Genomic DNA, 17919 nt, shown 5'->3' with positions numbered 1-17919 from the left:
CCCAAAAAAACCTCCTCTGACTTTTGATATTATCCGAAAAAATGTTGAAAATAATCGCTATAGAAGACTGGACTTGTTCCAGGAGAATATGTTTGAGGTACTGGAGAGGGCAAGGAGAATGAACAGGTGAGCGAAGCCATATTGTTCAGGTATCTTTTTCTTATCACGCGAGTTTTGCATGTTAATGTTAGACAAAGGCTGAAGGTTTTTTAAGGTGTTTGCTTTCCTTGATATGGGTGTTTAGAAAACCAAATCTCAAAAGCTCTATCAGGTCTTCAGTGGAATGTATGCTTTCATTTAAAAACAAGGCAAAAGTTAGGTTTCTGCCATGAGATAATTTTGATGTTAATCTTCCAAAGGCACACCTGATGAAAACCAGATTTGTGCTAACTTTCAAATTGAAAAAACAAAGAGGAGGAGCTGTTCGCTAACTGCTTGACTAGTGGATTACCGTTTTGGAGCAATCACAGTTGTATGGGTTATGGTAATATTGTGCAAAAGCTATGAACACTCGCAACTTCTTGCAGTGTTTTACTTGAATTAGGTAGAGTACTTGGGGATGTGCAGGTGAGATTTTGACTCTGAAGGAGAGGAGGTAAAAAATGATATTAAAACATCTACTAACAGGAGTCTGGGTAATTAAAATAAGTCAGTTTTGTTAATAATGTTATTACTTAAGTTTTCAGAAGTTAACAGATTGTAGAGGTCTAGTGGCAAGTAGTTTTGGTCGCAACCAGTTACCTTTTGATTTTTCTGGTATTTCGGGACTGGTGTGTACAAAAATACTGTTTTAGGTAAACTGTAATACAAACTGGCAGCGGAGTAGCAGGTGGAGCATGACTTGCCAGTGTCTGCTGCTGCTTGTTATGAGTAAGCACAGAAATCCATTGGTAGAGTGAAGCTTTAGTTTTATCACTAAGTGTGGTGATTGATGGGTGTGTGTTTAGGATCCTGTTTGACTCTGCACAAACTATGTTTCTGCCCTGTTGTATGTATTTTTGTACAGGACTGATTCGGAGATTTACGAGGATGCGGTCGAACTTCAGCAGTTCTTTATTAAAATTCGAGATGAACTTTGTAAGAACGGAGAGATTCTTCTGTCACCCGCTCTCAGCTATACCACCAAGCATCTTCACAACGATGTAGAAAAGGAAAAGAAGGAAAAGCTGCCCAAAGAAATAGAGGAGGATAAGCTCAAAAGAGAGGAGGAGAAGAGAGGTAACTACTTTCTTTTCATTAATTTTAAATGTATTAATTGAAAAATGTACCTATGCATATGATGTATGCTCTGCTATTACAGCAGCTTTGCCTACTGAAAGGACCTTAATAGTCTGGTTGTCCACCAAGGGTCTTGTATTCTAAAGTTACGAGACATTTATTTTATTTTGATCCTTAGCAGCCATGCCAGACAGCTTTAAGAAAGAGATGTAGGTAGATACTAACCTTATGTAAACCCTTTAATCGGAACGCATTGGGGTGCCAGTAGTCTTATTTCAAGGATATTATAAAAGAAAACAATAGTTTTTTACTACAACTTTCTGCTGATAATAAAATTAGAAATGACTGTTCCAATTGACCTTTTAGTCATTTCCTTTTTGACAAATACTGGTTTCTTGATGTGCTGATGGTGTTGTCTATGATCATGCTTTTAACACTGCTAAAGAAATGGTATTTAAGTAAGCCTTTTGTGTTTCTTACTTGGCTACTGTAAGTGTGAAGAGGAATGGGCTTGCACTATTTTGTAGGGCAAGAAACCTACTGTGAAGGTCCTTTGTGTGTCACAGTTCCTGGCTGTTGCTGTCCGTATAATTGTTGTGGAGCATGTCTAGGGGAATGAATAAAGCTTTCTAATTGCTCCTTTCCACAGATGGGAGCAGAGCTGTTAGCTCTTTGTCCTTGAATTGTCTTTCTAACGTGGTTCATCTTCCCACATAGCACTAATGTCGGCAGCAGTAAAGTCTGGTTACTCCAACCAGGCTCAGTATTATAAGGGGACAACAGCTGTGATGCCCTTTTTCTGTCTTCCTTTGAGAGCTAAAAACCCCAAAGAAAGCAAAACTTGCCTCTCTGAAGGCTTCTGAGCTCAGTGCTGTCATTGAGTTCTTCTTCACTCACTGGGAGGGCTCAATAAAATTCAGCTGAAGAAGAGAAACCCAACCTTCAGCAGCACCAGTACCAGTAAGGCTAGCAGCACAAAACACGCTTAAACCCTTCCTTCACACTGGAAGTCAGTGACAGAGGGACGCATCAGGTATCATGTGGCACTTTTGCACGTGGCACTTCTGCACTCAGCAAAGGGTTGAGGGCATTCATATCAGCAATCTTGGCTAATGTGGAAATGTGGCATTACTAACATCTGTTCTTCCCTTCTTGAAATAAGAAGCTGAAAAGAGTGAAGATTCTTCTGGATCAGCAGGGCTGTCAAGCTTGCATCGGACCTACAGCCAGGATTGCAGCTTCAAGAACAGCATGTACCATGTAGGAGATTATGTGTATGTGGAACCTGCTGAAGCCAACTTGCAGCCTCACATTGTCTGTATTGAGAGGCTGTGGGAAGATTCAGCTGGTAAGGATGTCTTTGCTATAGGAAAACAATATGGTGAAACTTCTTATTATTACTATTTAAAACTTCTAATCTGAGCTTTTTCTGTGTAGATGTTATTTATTTTATTTGCAGAAGTATGTGTGGACTGGTGAGTATTTTTCTTGTTTCTGAGTCGCTTTGTTCCAAAGAATATTACAAATATAAAGCTCTTGGATCAGCACACACTTTTTGTTGTTCATCTCTACCTACCCTCAAATCATAAGCATCCCAGAGAACGGGCTCTTCTAAGTGGGATGGGGTCCTTGTAATTTAGGCGCAGAAGAACACATGGGGTTTTTCTGTGCTGAGAAATCTGAACTAAAGTTGGGCACATTTAACTGCAAGTGTTCCACAGAACAACTCAGTTTCAGAACATGCCTTTGCTGAATTTCAGAATTGAGCTGAAGCTTGCATTTCGTAGGCCAAATCAAGCCATAACAAGTACTATTTTGTTTTTTCTCATCAGTGATGCTTTCTGTTTGCAGCAGATACTTCTCTTAAGTGTAAGGAAGGCTAGAGATATGGCAAGAGTATCAGATAAGCATGGTGCACTCTCAGCAATCCTGGAAACTACAGTTGCTGAGAGCTACAGTGGGGTATAGTGGAGCTAAGCATTTTGGTTGTACTTTGTTTTAAAGGGATGGAACGGGTGTGTTATAAGGACAGATTAAAAAGACCGTGACTCTTAAATTTGGAGAAGAGAAATGTAAGGCAGGATATAATTAAGGTTTGCAAAATCATGAAGTGAGTCATAAAGTGAATGCAGAAATACTATTCAACAAATCCAGCAGTACTAGAGTTAGAGGGCACTCATTGACACTAATAAATCAGATTAAAACACGTGAAAACGTTTGGCTTTTTAATACAGTGGGTAGTGAGCCTCCTGGCTTTCCCAGGAGCTTGTGGAGGCAGATTGTATCAGCAGGTTCAAAAATAGGTGAGACAAGTCCATGTACAACAGGTCTAAACCAAATAATAAAGGAAATAACCTGCAAGTAATAGCCGGATAGAAAGTACAGCTCTCTAACACTCCTAATGGAATGACTGTAGGAGGAGTGGAATTGAGTTATGGAGAGTGGCCAAGATCAAATGCGTTCTTCTAATAGCCTGTCCTGCTCACTCAGTTGGATGCAGTGTATTTGGGTAGATGGACCATTGGCCAGTTGGACGTTTCTTATGTTCGCTTGTCTGTGATGGAGAAAGAACTTTTTATTCTGGTTCAGTCTACAGATTACAGATTTTCTTTGATTTAGAAAAATAGTACATATTTGTAACTTCTTAACAATTTGAATCTGTCACAGTGTAATATGGAAGAAATAGTTCTTAAAAAACTTGAAACCAGTTATCAAAGGTTCTTCAAGTAATCGGGTGATTGTTGTATAGACTTTGAAGCCATTTCAAGGCCTGAAAGTCAAGATTTATAAATAAGTTGCAGACTGTTTCCTGAAATCATCTGACTCAACAGAACTGATTCCTCCTTTATTTTGCTGAGTCAGGTTTTACTGTGGAAAAACCAATTTGCAGGCTTTTTAAGCCACCTAGTTTTCCTTACCTGAAACAGTTAGGGAATCTTGTCCTGTTTTAAAACAGTTTACTCTCAGTCTAAATGACTACATGGCTATTTGATTGATCAATCAATCTATAGTTGTTTTTTCTTGCTGATGCAGTAGAGAATATACCATTTTACATCTTTTTCTCTTTCTTTCTCCCTTCTGTCTCTCTCTCTTTTTTCTTTCTTTTTTTTTTTTTTTTTTTTTTGGCTCTATGGCTGTTGGTTTTATCGACCAAATGAAACGTTTCATCTTGCAACACGAAAATTCTTGGAGAAGGAAGTTTTTAAAAGTGACTATTACAATAAAGTTCCTGTTAGCAAAATTTTAGGCAAATGCGTGGTCATGTTTGTTAAGGTGAGAGACTATTCAGACTAATTTGTTAAGCAAATATGTTCTCTGCTGTTTTCTTGAAGAGGCGTAGGCATCCTAACAGAGACGTTCTACTAATTCTTAAATAAAATAGGACTTGCTCCTGTGTACTGTTTGTATTCTTCATTTGCTTCATGAGCAATGTAGTTCATGCAAGTGATGGTGTTTCCTGGTGCTGGTTGGTTTGTAGTATCATATGCCTGTTAGGTAATTAGCTAACTGATTTTTCAGAGCATGTAGTAGAGAAATTGCAGGTAACTTCTTAAAGGTTTCCATAAAAGCATGTAGATTTAGGTTTGGTAGAGAGGGAGACTTGAATGGCTTGGTAAGAGGATGAAGTCTTTCACCTCTGTCTCAAGTTTGATTCCACATTGTCCTTGTGCTGAGAATTTTTGGCTTGCTTGCAACATACCTATCTCAGCCAGTTTTTAGAAGGTAGTGTGTTTGTATGGAAAAAAGTGCTACAGCTGCTGAGTACATGAATGGGTATCAGTCACATATCAATGAGCATGGAGCTTACTTTCCTGCCCTCCCCCCCCAACTTGGTGGTCATGTCCTCTTTCCAAGTCAAAGCTCAGAAATCTTGTAAAGGTGGTTCTGGGCTGCAGGTCTTGTACTTGTTAATGTACCAGTTTGGTAAACGAATAAAACCTAACTTTTCTCACATGATAACCTGTACTGAATTTAGCTTCTTCTCTAAGGGTGGGATTTCTTGTTGTTTGCTTTTAATTTTTAGTATAACTTGGATGTCAAACTGGAAGAAAAGAACTCAGCAGAAAGGCTTTCTTAGTCTAAAAGTCTTTCTGATATAAACGTAGAAAAAAACAGGAAGCATGAGAGGGAGTTCGCTGTGTGTCTGTGGGGTATGTGTGTGTGTTGCTGAAATACTTCATCTTTTTTTCTTCAATCTGCAGGAATATTTTAAATTGTGTCCTGAAAACTTCAGAGATGAGGATGTCTATGTCTGTGAGTCACGTTATTCTGCGAAGACAAAATCTTTTAAAAAGATTAAACTGTGGACTATGCCTGTAAGCTCTGTAAGATTTGTCCCACGAGATGTACCCCTGCCTGTGGTCCGTGTTGCTTCTGTATTTGCTAATACAGACAAAGTAGATGAGGAGAAACACGCTGAAACATTGGAGGACAGTAAGGTGGGAGAAAGTATGCTTCATCTTGAAAAGGTATGTAAGATAACAAGTGGAACATCAATTATGTTCGACAGATAAAGAATGACAAAATGTGAGCCCTCATGACTTTGGTTTCACAGCATTCAGACACAATAAAATATAAATAAAGTTTATGTTATAAATTGTTATACACATTTGTAAATAAATACAAACAAAATATAAATAGACTAAACAGAAAATAAACTGTGTGCATATTTGCTAGATTCTACAAATGCTTTCTTGTGATCGTGTGAAGGGGTTGGTTTGTGGGTTTTTTTACCACTTAAGAAAAGAAAATTACACTTTTACTGTAAAGCTTGCCTTAAGCCTAAAGAATCAGTAGAACTAAAAGTCTAATTTTAGTTCATGGCAATGCTGAAATGCTTTATTATGTAGTATTTCAGTAAAATAGGCAGTAGCTAGGCAGCAGTAAGCAATACATAATATTCTGTTGTTTGTGACCTATTCATGGTTGATAACTGAGTAGTTTATTGTTGAAATGCTTAAGAATATTTCTGTCCAACATACTGGGTAAAATGGTTTAGTTTATTGCATTTAGAGTAATAAAAGAAATAAATTTAAATAAATGTATTAACTTTAATTCAATTTAATTGAATTTATCTAAAATAAATTTAGAGCCATAAAAAATAAACTTAGAGTCATAAAATAAATCCACTTTACACTGAGTTCTCTAACAGAACCTCAGAACAGAATACCCAGCACACTCGTTGTCAGCTTTAGTCAGACACTTAGTGTATATATTGTATTTATTCACATCATGACAAAAGAAGGAATTACTTCTACTGAGAGAATGAAAACTTGTAGGGTCTTTTCCTTCCATGCCTTGGGGAGATAGCCTGTGTTTTCATTGGCTTTCTGAAATCCTAGACTAAAAGGTCAAATGCGGCACAACGTGGGTTTTAACTAAAAAGTAAGAAATTAAATAGGGCAAATGGTATGAATTTGCAAGCAATACATGGAGTGTTCGTATTATGGTATATGAGAGTTGAATCATTAAATTTCTATGTATGTAACTTGGTCATATACTCAATTCTTGCCTCTTAAGCATGTTACTCTGCTTTAAAACAAACCATCAAAATAAGCTGACAAGGCTTGGCTTGGCCAGTTAACTTTGAAGCAGTAGAAGAAAAAAGGACCTGTAAATTACTGTTCTGGCAAAATTACAGCTTTGTGTACATGGAGGGTATCTTTGGCTTTGCTATTTCATTTCTAAATTTCAAGGTCCCTCACTTTCGCATGTACAGCTCTGTTAGTGTTTACCTATTACTGGTAACATAAAGATAGAGCAAAGTCTTTTATCTGAACCTGGCATCTTTTTATATATGTGTTTGGTTTTCCTTCTTCCACAAGTTTCTAAATGCGTATTCTTCTGCAGGACAAAGAAGATGTTCCGGTAGAAATGTCCAATGGAGAACCTGGTTGCCATTACTTTGAACAGCTCTGCTACAATGATATGTGGCTTAAGGTTGGGGACTGTGTCTTCATAAAATCACATGGGTTAGTGCGACCTCGGGTAGGAAGGTAGGTGCAATTTCTTTATTTGCGGTTTGTGTGTATAAAAATAACTTGGACAAAAGACGGGCTTGCTGCAAAAAGTTTAAAAGAGGGTGGGGAAAAAAATCTTCCGAATTAAGCTAAATGTTACAAGCTCTTAATAGATTGAGGTAGAAGTTTAGCCACCTAATAAAAAGGTGATACAGTTGTACAGTTGGAATAGGCTGTTCTTCTGTACTCGTTTTTTACTGACAGTCTTCCTGAACAACCTAATGCGTCCAGGTGTCTCATTTAGGAGGGATGGCCTCTCATTTGTGTCAGTGGTTTGCTTTTCTTTCCAGAATTGAAAAGATGTGGGTGCGAGATGGAGCTGCATATTTCTTTGGTCCAATCTTTATACATCCTGAAGAAACTGAACATGAACCAACTAAAATGTTCTACAAGAAGGAAGTGTTTTTGAGTAACTTGGAGGAGACCTGTCCGATGACTTGCATTTTGGGTAGTTATTAACAACTTGAAATCAAATGGACGCTCTCTTTCTTTTCCTATACAATCTGAAGTGATATATAGCTACGTGTAGGCTTGATTCCAAGTATGGTTTTTTCTGTGTTGAGTGGGGGAGGAGAGATTATTCAGTCCATTTCTAATATGCATTCCTGTCTTTGGGAGCTGTAGTGAGAATTTTCACTATAAGGACGCTTTCTTACAATAAGGGAATGACATGTATGATATCAAAGTGAACGTTGTCTGCAGCCAGAGAACAGAAAACTCAATTTTTCTCGCATACTAATGTAATTATTCCACTATGTGTTACCTGGAAAGTCGGTCCAGAAGGAGGCTGAAATTTGGTTTGTTGCATAAGATGATGACTATGTACTTTGTTTTGTAGTTATGATGCTGTGCTAAATATAGTTAACTGACTAGTGATCACGGAGTTTTGTTATTTTGCAGTTTTCTTGTTTTTTTAAAAAAATGCAAAAGCTGCATTTAAGTTCATGTAGGTTTCTGGTGAGTGGCATTATTTAATAGGGATATCAATTGGTGTATTTTCCATAGTTGTGTCAAATACCGGGAATCTTCCAGTCTTATGAGACTGGCAAAACCTTCGGTTTCCACACTTTTTGTAAAATGTCTGCAAGTGTGACTGCCTTCTTACCCAGCTCTTTCATTTCTGCAGGAAAGTGTGCAGTTCTGTCGTTCAAAGACTTCCTCTCCTGCAGACCAACAGAAATCTCTGAAAACGATGTTTTTCTTTGTGAGAGCCGCTACAATGAAAGTGACAAACAAATGAAGAAATTTAAAGGGCTGAAGAGGTTTTCACTCTCTGCAAAAGTTGTAGATGACGAAATATACTATTTTAGGTAAAAATGTGATGGGAATGTGGGGGTCACCTGAGCACTCTTCTGTGTTGTGGTGGACTGAGCCTGGCTGGCAGCTAAGCCCCCACCCAGCCACTCGCTCACTCCCCCGCAGCGGGATGGGGGAGAGCGTAGGAAGGGCAAAAGGAAGAAAAACTCCTGGGTCAAGATAAAGACAGTTTAATAAGTGAAGCAATGCTGCGCACGCAAACAAAGCAAAATAAGGAATTAATTCACTACTTTCCATCGGCAGGCAGATGTTTATAGCCGTTTCCTGGGAAGCAGGGCCTCAGCATGCATAATGGTTACTCAGAAAGAAAAACGCCATAGCCCTGAATGTCCCCTCTTCCTCCTCCTTTCCACCAGCTTTTATTGCTGAGCATGATGTCATATGGTATGAAATATCCCTTTGGTCAGTTTGGGTTAGCTGTCCCGGTTGTCTCCCCTCCCAGCTTCATGCCCACCCTGGCCTACTTGCTGGGGGGACAGAGTGGGGAAAAAGAAAAGGCCTTGATGATGTGCCAACACCATTCAGCAATAACTACAACATCGATGTAGTTATCAACACTGGTGTGGTCACAAATCCAAAACACAGCACCACATGGGCTACTATGCAGAAAATTAATTCCCTCCCAGCCAGACCCAGTACATACATAAAAGTCATAGTTGTAGGAGAAGGTGAATTTTGACTAACCACACTTTTGGAAAGAAGTCCAGATGACATCAGTCTTTTCATGCTCTGAAGACCAGAAAAAAACCAACAGTGGATGTTTTCTTTTTCTCCTCCTGACTTCAGTAAGAGTCGTTACATTATCAGATTGGTAAATACTCTTGGATGTCGTTAAAATACTTAAGTCCTCATTATGGGTAACAAATAGCTTTCCAGTTGGTGAACATTGATATTAATAAGAATATTAAGTTCTGACTTAAGTAAAATGTAAAATCTAAGGAAGATGTGTTAACTGCCTTCTATTGCGGAAATGACGTATTTGCTGCATTGAAATCCCCTTCTAACTGATAAAAAGTAAAATAAAAAAATCCTTCAAACAAGTGACTGAAATGAAACACTGTCCATAGGCACTGAATGATTTCTGCTTGGTGTTCTGAAAGGAAGCACAGGCCCATCCTGAGTCACCATTGTTTCCATGTTGTTCAATGATAAAGGACGGAAAGTTGGTTTTCTCTTCAAAAGTATATGCTATGTCCTGTAAAGTATGAGTGTATTCTCATCTGCTTTTTGTCTTCCTTCTCCACCTTTCAGAAAACCCATAGTTCCTCAGAAGGAACCATCTCCGCTACTGGAAAAGAAGATTCAGCAGCTAGAAGCAAAATTTGCTGAGTTGGAAGGAGGCGACGAGGACATGGAAGAGATGGGAGAAGAGGAAGGTGATATGACTGAAACACCTTCTATGCCTCAGCTTCAGACCCCACTCGCTAGTGAATTGGATATAATGCCTTATACTCCACCACAGGTAAGGATCTTCCTTGAGAAACCTTTAAACCTTTATATTCCGCATTCTTTGCCCAACCCAAATAAACAAACAGTAACATTTTATCATATGCACAGAAGAGATTTATACTTCAGTTTACAAGTCTATGGAACAAATTGCACCGAACAGTTTTGGCATATCCAATATGATATCCAGGTGATAACAGTTAAGTCCATTAAAATACTTTTAAAGGAAATCATTCAGTTGAGGAAAATCTAGGGTACATTTTTGTATGATATGTTAACGTTATTTCTAATTAGTAGGTTTTTCTACGGCACTTACTTACTCATAAATATCAGGTCCTTATATTAAATAAAGAGTTGGGATGTAAGATTTTAACTGTAATTCTCAATTTACCTAACGCACATTTTTAAGCTTTTCCTTAAATTTTGAAAAAAGCTAGCATTTTGGGTGTTACGGCTTTGCTACATTTTTAGAAAATGCTGTGTGCCGTCCTCAAAGAAAAAAAATAACTTTTTTAGTATTAAGCTACCATTCTTACTTGGAAATAAGAAACTGTTAAAAAAGTTAGAAGAACTGGATGTCCTAGAAGCTTTAGTATTAATTTGCTGATAAATGGGTAGGAAGTAAAGGAGGAATCATGTGTGGTTATATGCCGCTTGAATGCGGCATGAATCATTGCTGCTGCTTAAATGGGGCGCTTTTGATCCCCTTCCCTCTCTTGCTGTGTTTCTTACACAAGCCCTGGTATTTATGTAACTGAGTATTGAAGCAGGGTGAGGAACTGCTTTAACTGGAAATTAACCTAACTAAAAAAGTTTGTTTGCAACTGGATGAAGCCCTTTATCTTTCTCATCGCATTGCCACATCCAAGCTAATGCCAGCATTAAAGAGGCACTGGGAATGACCAGCTGGGAACAGGAGGGAGTTTCAGACACTTTTGTAACCAGCAATATGGATTTCTGCTGCATTACATTGAGTGTGAAGTGACAACCTCATTGGTTGTTGAGGAAAGGATGTGACCCCTGGATAGAAATAACTGTCTTTTGATGTCCCGAAAAAGAGTTGATGAAATTGAAAGCTTTAGCTTGGTTTGATTGTGATTTTTGCCATGTGGGCAGACCACCAAATGCATTTTCCTGTGCAAGGTTGTCTTGCTGCTCTTGTTTTAACGTGCTGAATTTCGTAAGTAGCATGAAAACTCTTGCAGAGTATTACAAATAGAAAGCGTGTTACCAGCATTAACCAACTAATGTAACACTTTAGGAAGGGGAAGGTAACTTTTTATAAATCAAAATATTACCGTTGTTACGCATGGCAGCTGCCGAAAGCAGTTTAAATAGGGATCATCGGACATTAAAGATGTCCTCAAACTGCCTTCTGCAAGATTCACTGTCTTTTGATCTCCTTTGCTTTCTCTCTTTCTACATAGGTGTGTTATCCTCAGATTCCCTTGAAGTTTTATTTAAATACTAATATATAATATGTCTTTAAAAAGCCAGGTTGATAGTTGCATTATTATTATTTTTCTTAATTGTTTGTAATGGGACAGTCTTGCAGAGCTTTCAGGATAACTGGTGAGAAGTCAGGCTCAATGGATATATGCAACATGTGTGTATATGCCTTTAGACAGATGTGAACTCTGAAGTCTAGAACTTGGGGGAAAAAAAAACCACCCCACAAAAAGATGCAAACAAATAAGGAAAACTGAAAAGGATCAATAGCAATGCATGCTAAGAAGTGAATGATGATACACAAGTGCCCCGGCAGATTCCTCACACTGCTGATTTGGAAAGAAAAGGCATGTTGTGTCTGAGCTGGCATTCAGAGCACAATTTAACTCTGGTGGACAGATAACTAACATATAGCACAGAAATAAGATTTCTTCTTCAGATAATCTGTTCTATTTATGTCCCTAGTGAAAAGTGTCTTTTTAAACAGAGCTCCTAGATAAAAGGCATGTGTTTGCTTCATGTTGTCTTAAACGTATGGAATTTTATTTAACAACTATTAAACCCCAGAACTTTTAAACTTGTTTTCTTCTGATAACAAAGAAGCTCTTACTACACCTCAGGATAAAAGGAGTCAAGACAAGTGAATACATGGTATTGTGGGGCTTGACAAATAGGTGGATGATGCTTTCCTGCTGCAGTTTGCTGTGAATCAAGTTGAACCTAAAAAATAAAAAGATGTGCAACTTCATTTTTTGCTTTAGCAATATATCTGAGAAAAGGCATAAAAGGGCACCCTGGTTTATTTATTCTCTTAACACATCTAAAACTGAATATGCAGTTATCTGACTCAAATGGAGAGGATTCCATTCATTTAAAAACGGTTGTACTGGAGATGTAAAAGGATGGAGAATACAAGAACGAAATTGTGGGTGGATTGCCGTTTGAAAATTAATACAGTGACATTTGGAATAACATACAAGTATGCCCCAGTTTATCCAGTGCCTGGCTTAAATTGATGAGCAAGACTTTTTAAGCATCTTGGTATCTCTGAAGCTTTGTTTTTAGCTGAGAGAAGAGTGTTGAACTGGGGGGCTCAAAGTGGCAAGTAGAAGGAGTTAGTAACGTGGCCAGAATTTCAGGATAGGAAGAAAACAGTTGCATATATTTTTCTTTCCTTTTTTTCCACGCTAGGTATTTGGAAACAATTACACTTTTCAAGATGTGAGAAATTTGTAATGTTCGGGATATGAGAAGGGCCTTTTGAGGGTTTTGGTATGATGATACATTTGTGGGCCTTATTGATCAGAGTATGGGTGAATTATGGTCTCCTGTAACAAATATAGGTGGAAGGAGCCTTCAAAAAGGGGGTTCCAGCTGTGGTATCTCAGTGGTTGTCAGAACAGGTTGAATTTTTTGATGGCTGGAAACATCAAGCAGCTCTCAACAGGAGCATCCGTGGTGGGAAAAGCAAAGGAGCAGAATTTTTGTTACCCATCAACATATAGAATGTGATGTGAACCTGTTGTGTAGGTAAAGAGTGAATCAGCAAAACTGGGCTTTGGGTTTTTCAGGGAGAAATGGCTACTTATGTAATGGGAGGTGAACACTAGAGAGAAAGGAGAGTCTGACAGGCAAAATAGAGAGCATTTAGGCATGAGAAAAGTGGAAGATGGAGCCAGGGAGGGTAGGGGTTGCAAAGGCCCAGGAGGAAATGGGGAAGCATTTCCCTGAAATGTGCAATGCCAAATAGAATGTTTTACTCAACTTTTCTTGGCAATATTTCTGAACAGCATAATGGATGAAAACCAGGACACATAATACAATTACTTTTATTCTCTTCTGCCCTTCCAAATAGTCACTTATGTGCTACTCAGCCTTTCTTAGTCCTCTCATTCAGTTTGGAATGGTTTTAGCTAATAGGAAGCATTCTGTGTTGTCTTACTGAGAATTTTTTGAAGCCTCAGTTATAAAGGTGGTATTATGTCTGGAAGGGTTGAAAAGCATCAGAACGTCGTGATTATTTATTTTTTTTTTTTCCTGTGTACTTTTCATAAGCGTGTGCGTATGCTCTTGTCATGCATCAGTAGATGCAGTCTCTCTTCAGGGGCTGTAAGGTTGGATGGTCCTTGTGCAAGTATGTTCAAGAGAAATGCAGGAATATTGTAAAATACTGTTTCTTACAGCTTTGAATTTTGTCTGTCGAGAAGCTTCTCTTTTGTACACTTGTGGTCATAACTGCCTTTTCTCACAGTCCACTCCCAAGTCTGTTAAGGGCAGCACCAAGAAGGAGGGATCAAAGAGGAAGATCAACATGAGCGGGTACATCTTATTTAGCAGCGAGATGAGGGCTGTGATTAAAGCTCAGCACCCAGACTACTCCTTTGGAGAGCTCAGCAGGCTTGTAGGAACTGAATGGAGAAACTTGGAAGCAACAAAGAAAGCAGAATATGAAGGTAAATAAAAACTAAGATGCTAAGCTTTTTTCTGCTTTTTTTTCTTTCTCAACGCATTCATTACTGTTGTTCAGATGACAGGTTTAATAAAAGAAGATATTTATGTTTTTATTCTGGACGTACCTTAAAGAGAAGTTCATATTGAGAGATGACTGAAGAGGAGCAAAGAGCATGTTTAAGTTATGTAGTGCACAACTGATAATTTAAATGTCTTTGCCACAAATAAGCAAATGAACAAAGACCAAGAAAATGGGGACAAATTAGAAGTAAAGGGGCATGAAGCCCCTGGGCTGGAAGTCAGTTGGAAAAATGGTTTGTGAAAGTTTCCTTAAAGGAGGACTGGGGGGAATTTTGGACAAGAAGCTCTTCAGAGCTGTAGCGGCAGGTAAGAAGGCTTACAGTGGAGCGGAAAAACGTTCTTTGATTGACAGTACTTGGAGTCCTAAAAAGCTTTGGTAGAATAAAAGCAAGGATACAGAATCTGTTATGATACTGTAAATATGACCTGTTGTTCAGTCTCAGTATTAATCAACTGTTGTAACTGATTTTGTTGAGAGATTTCATATCCTGAAGTAAGTCTAGGAATATTTCATAGGTATGAGATACTTTAGAACTTCCTTTCTTCCTTTCTTCCTTTCTTCCTTTCTTCCTTTCTTCCCTACTGATATTAGTCATTGTGTTTCAACTTTATTTGATTAAAATAAAATACAATTGACTTCCTTTCTTCCTTTCTTCCTTTCTTCCTTTCTTCCTTTCTTCCTTTCTTCCTTTCTTCCTTTCTTCCTTTCTTCCTTTCTTCCTTTCTTCCTTTCTTCCTTTCTTCCCTACTGATATTAGTCATTGTGTTTCAACTTTATTTGATTAAAATAAAATACAATTGATCCTTAACAGCAGGCCCTTACCCAAGCCAAATACATTGGCTTAACATCCATAGTCACTACTCTAGTTCATAATGTGTCAACACTTCCAATAGAAAACCCATTTTTTTAAGCAACTGTTGCAATTTTTTTTGAAGAAAATGCTATTTTGGGTAGGAAAGCTTCACACCCTAGAAAGTTATTGCCCAATTAAGTTATAACTTTGCTTTTTTAAAAATGAGATTTGATAGGTTTTCTGCATACTCATAACTTAAAGGCAGCTTTGATCTTCAAACTAGAAGTTTGCATGCTATCACTTTCTACCCTCAGCTGTCTCAGTCCTTTCCAAATTTGCAGTAGTACCTCTTTGCAATTCTGGAGAGTAATATAGCACCACTCGGCTATGTGCAAGTTTTCTTTGCAAATGCTGTGAGGGAAATGGTAATGCTCTTTCTTTGTGAAAGTACTATGGCCTTACTTTTTTCCTGTTGTAGTTTCCTTTTACACCCTTCTAGGTGCACATGTTATCTTTTTATTGACAGGTCCCTCCTTACAGCCTAATTCTTAACAGTAGGACAGCTAGCATGCCATCGCTTCCTAGCTTAGAGCAGCTTGACGTCTTGTACTTCTGCAGGAAGGCATAGCTGTAACGTGCTGGTAGCAACAGTGTCTGTCCACTGTGTTAATGATTGCCTAAGTGCTTCCATTTTAATCCTCTTTCTCGCTTAAAATTTTCCTAAGCTTTTGTGTTTTGGGCTGCAGTTTCTCTGGCTTGGTGTCTGCCCAGAACTAGACTTAACTTTTATTTGGTTTTGAGGGGTTGGGATGGGGTTACAAAGCGTCCAAACTGTGTTTGCTTACCATGCGTGAAAGGAGAGAAACTCCTCTCCTTCCACTGTGACGAGTCAAAATTCATGTGCTCTCTAGCGTGGACATGCACCAGGGAGCAGGGAACAGGCATGGTTTGACACCTCAGTGAAAAAGTGCCTTTCCGTGTTCTGGTGAAAAGTCGTTTGCATTTTAGATCTGTTTTGACCCACTGAAAATTTCATTTGGTATATGTGCAGGGTAATAGTTGGTATTTTTAGCAATAGTTGAGCAAAGAACAGGCTGCATTGGAAATGCCTGCATGGCTAACTGCACTGTGAAAACTCCTCAAAATAAAATAAAATAATGCATGGGATTGAGGTAAAGGCCTGTTATAAGGAAAAGCTCTGTTCAAAGCAGAAGGTCTCTTTCCTGTCTCTTGAGATGTGTTGGAAATGTTGCTTGAATGATCTCAAGTCCTGGCCTAAACGATTTAGATTTAGTATCGAGTATTAAGGTGAATGCTCAAGGCTGAACTCTTAAACACCTGCTGCAGTTCCCTTTGGCAGTGTTGTTTCATCTGTTAGTTCCGTGGCAGTCACGGCATGGATAGAGACTAGGTAAAACTCAAGTACTGTCCTACATCAGATCCTTCTTCAAAGCTCAGCACTCCAAAATCTGATAAAGCTGAATGCTTAACAGTAATTTCTCATTCATCAGAGTGTCTTGAGAACTTTTGCTTTTGTCTGACCATTGGTTTTTTTTAGCTGGCCAAAAGTAGGTGAGAGTCAGAACAGCTGCTTCATCTTTTCCCCAAATGCTTGCTCTGCTCTGAAGAGGATTATCTCATTTTTCTACTTCAGGATCTACCTTTAAATGTCTTGTGTATTTTGTACTCAATGACGTATGAGTTGCCTGTAGTAAATGTAGGGGTTTCTGTGCGTCATCATCGCTTCCTGAAATGACAGAAGTGAAAAGAAAGAAGGAGATGCCTTTGGAAATGAAACTGGTCTTTCAGTGTATGGAAGTAGTGCTAGAAGCTGCAGAAACAGGTTCTACAGGAGACAAACGCGTGATAGACGTTTGAAGTCATATACTAGAGAAAATGAGTAACATTGGCAGGATGCATAACTTAAACTCCTTGATGTACTTCTTCTTAGCCTTTGTTTGACAGAGGACCTTGATTGCTGTTTTAGTGGCAGTTTTCATCTTTCACCAACTGCAAGAGAACTTCTAGCCCTGCATTCACTGTTATTAAAATTTGCTGGAGATGTATGCTGCATTCATTTATTCTTTGTTGTTCCTCATTGCGTCAGTCAGATACGACGTTCAGAGTAAACAAATCAGCAACTTGCATGCCCCCAAAGCACCTTGAGTGGGCATTCAGTGTATCTCCTTTTTTTGTTTGCTTGGGTTTTGGTTTTTTTCTTTCTTCTTCCAATGACCCTTCGCCCTTCCCTTAATATAAAATTGCCCTCTGGTCAGATTCCCCTGCAGTAGATCTTTTGTTCTTGCAGTCACAGTGGGAAACTTGATTGAGATAATGACCAGATTCATCGTACAAAGGACACACATGACCTCCAGTGAGCAGCACAATGTGAGTTAGACATCTTCAGAAAAAAAAAAAAATAGTTCAAAGGGGACCAAATGGGGAAAATGACAGAAAGAGGCAGAGAAAAATATTTTTCGTTCATCAAACTGCTGCTTGTTATGTTCCAAACACTAAGGACCTATCTACACTAGGGCAACTTTGCAAATGCTTCCCGACTTTGCCACCGCTTTTCAGCTGCATCAGTAGTAAAGTATATGGGGAGCCCAAGAATAAATGGGCCACTGGCTGGCACTGCTATCTGCTATTTGCATCTTACTCTAGGGCACGTCTGGTAGAGACGGTGCTTAAAATTCCCACAGCAGCTGGTAGCGGATCTACATGAGAGCTGCCTGCCTTCACTGCAACTGGTTTAGCTGAGCCAGTGGTGTCAAAAGAGGGAATGTTTTGCCATGTTTTCCTAGTGCGGACTGAGCCTAGTGCTGGACTGCTGCTTCATGTTGGTAACACTGGTGTTATTATCAAATTTGTTCTTTGACTTTTTAAATTTTTATTTTATTATTTATTTTTATTTTTTTTTTTAGAAAGAGATAAAACTTTGTGGAATATTTTTCATGAAAGGTTCTCTAAAAGTCTTAGGTGCAGCCACATGAAATCAAATCATATGCTGTTTAAAAAGATTCATCTGTTCTACTTTATATTTGACTAAACTATGCCAGTGTTTGACTAGTCCTTTTTAATGAACAGATAATATTTTGAAATTCTGGGTGACAAAACAGAACTGAAAATCTAAAATACTTTTA

At 38.5% G+C, this 17919-nt stretch overlaps 1 protein-coding gene across 1 annotated transcript in view; it reads left to right on the top strand.

Moving 5' to 3' along the window:
- The window catches only part of PBRM1 (polybromo 1), a 63694-nt gene that overhangs the window by 35967 nt on the left and 9808 nt on the right, over window positions 1-17919 (top strand). The window contains exons 18-27 of the mRNA XM_009321851.1: window positions 8-126; window positions 1007-1218; window positions 2381-2574; window positions 4342-4491; window positions 5421-5687; window positions 7069-7214; window positions 7529-7686; window positions 8365-8548; window positions 9807-10017; window positions 13702-13903. Coding sequence (XP_009320126.1) covers window positions 8-126; window positions 1007-1218; window positions 2381-2574; window positions 4342-4491; window positions 5421-5687; window positions 7069-7214; window positions 7529-7686; window positions 8365-8548; window positions 9807-10017; window positions 13702-13903 — 1843 coding nt within the window. The remainder of the gene's footprint in view (window positions 1-7; window positions 127-1006; window positions 1219-2380; window positions 2575-4341; window positions 4492-5420; window positions 5688-7068; window positions 7215-7528; window positions 7687-8364; window positions 8549-9806; window positions 10018-13701; window positions 13904-17919) is intronic.

This window comes from Pygoscelis adeliae, unplaced genomic scaffold (assembly GCF_000699105.1).
Source record: "Pygoscelis adeliae isolate BGI_AS28 unplaced genomic scaffold, ASM69910v1 Scaffold94, whole genome shotgun sequence".
NCBI classification, from domain to species: Eukaryota; Metazoa; Chordata; class Aves; order Sphenisciformes; family Spheniscidae; genus Pygoscelis; species Pygoscelis adeliae.
Note: the sequence above shows the minus strand (reverse complement) of the source record. Positions and strands in the feature narration are given on the sequence as shown.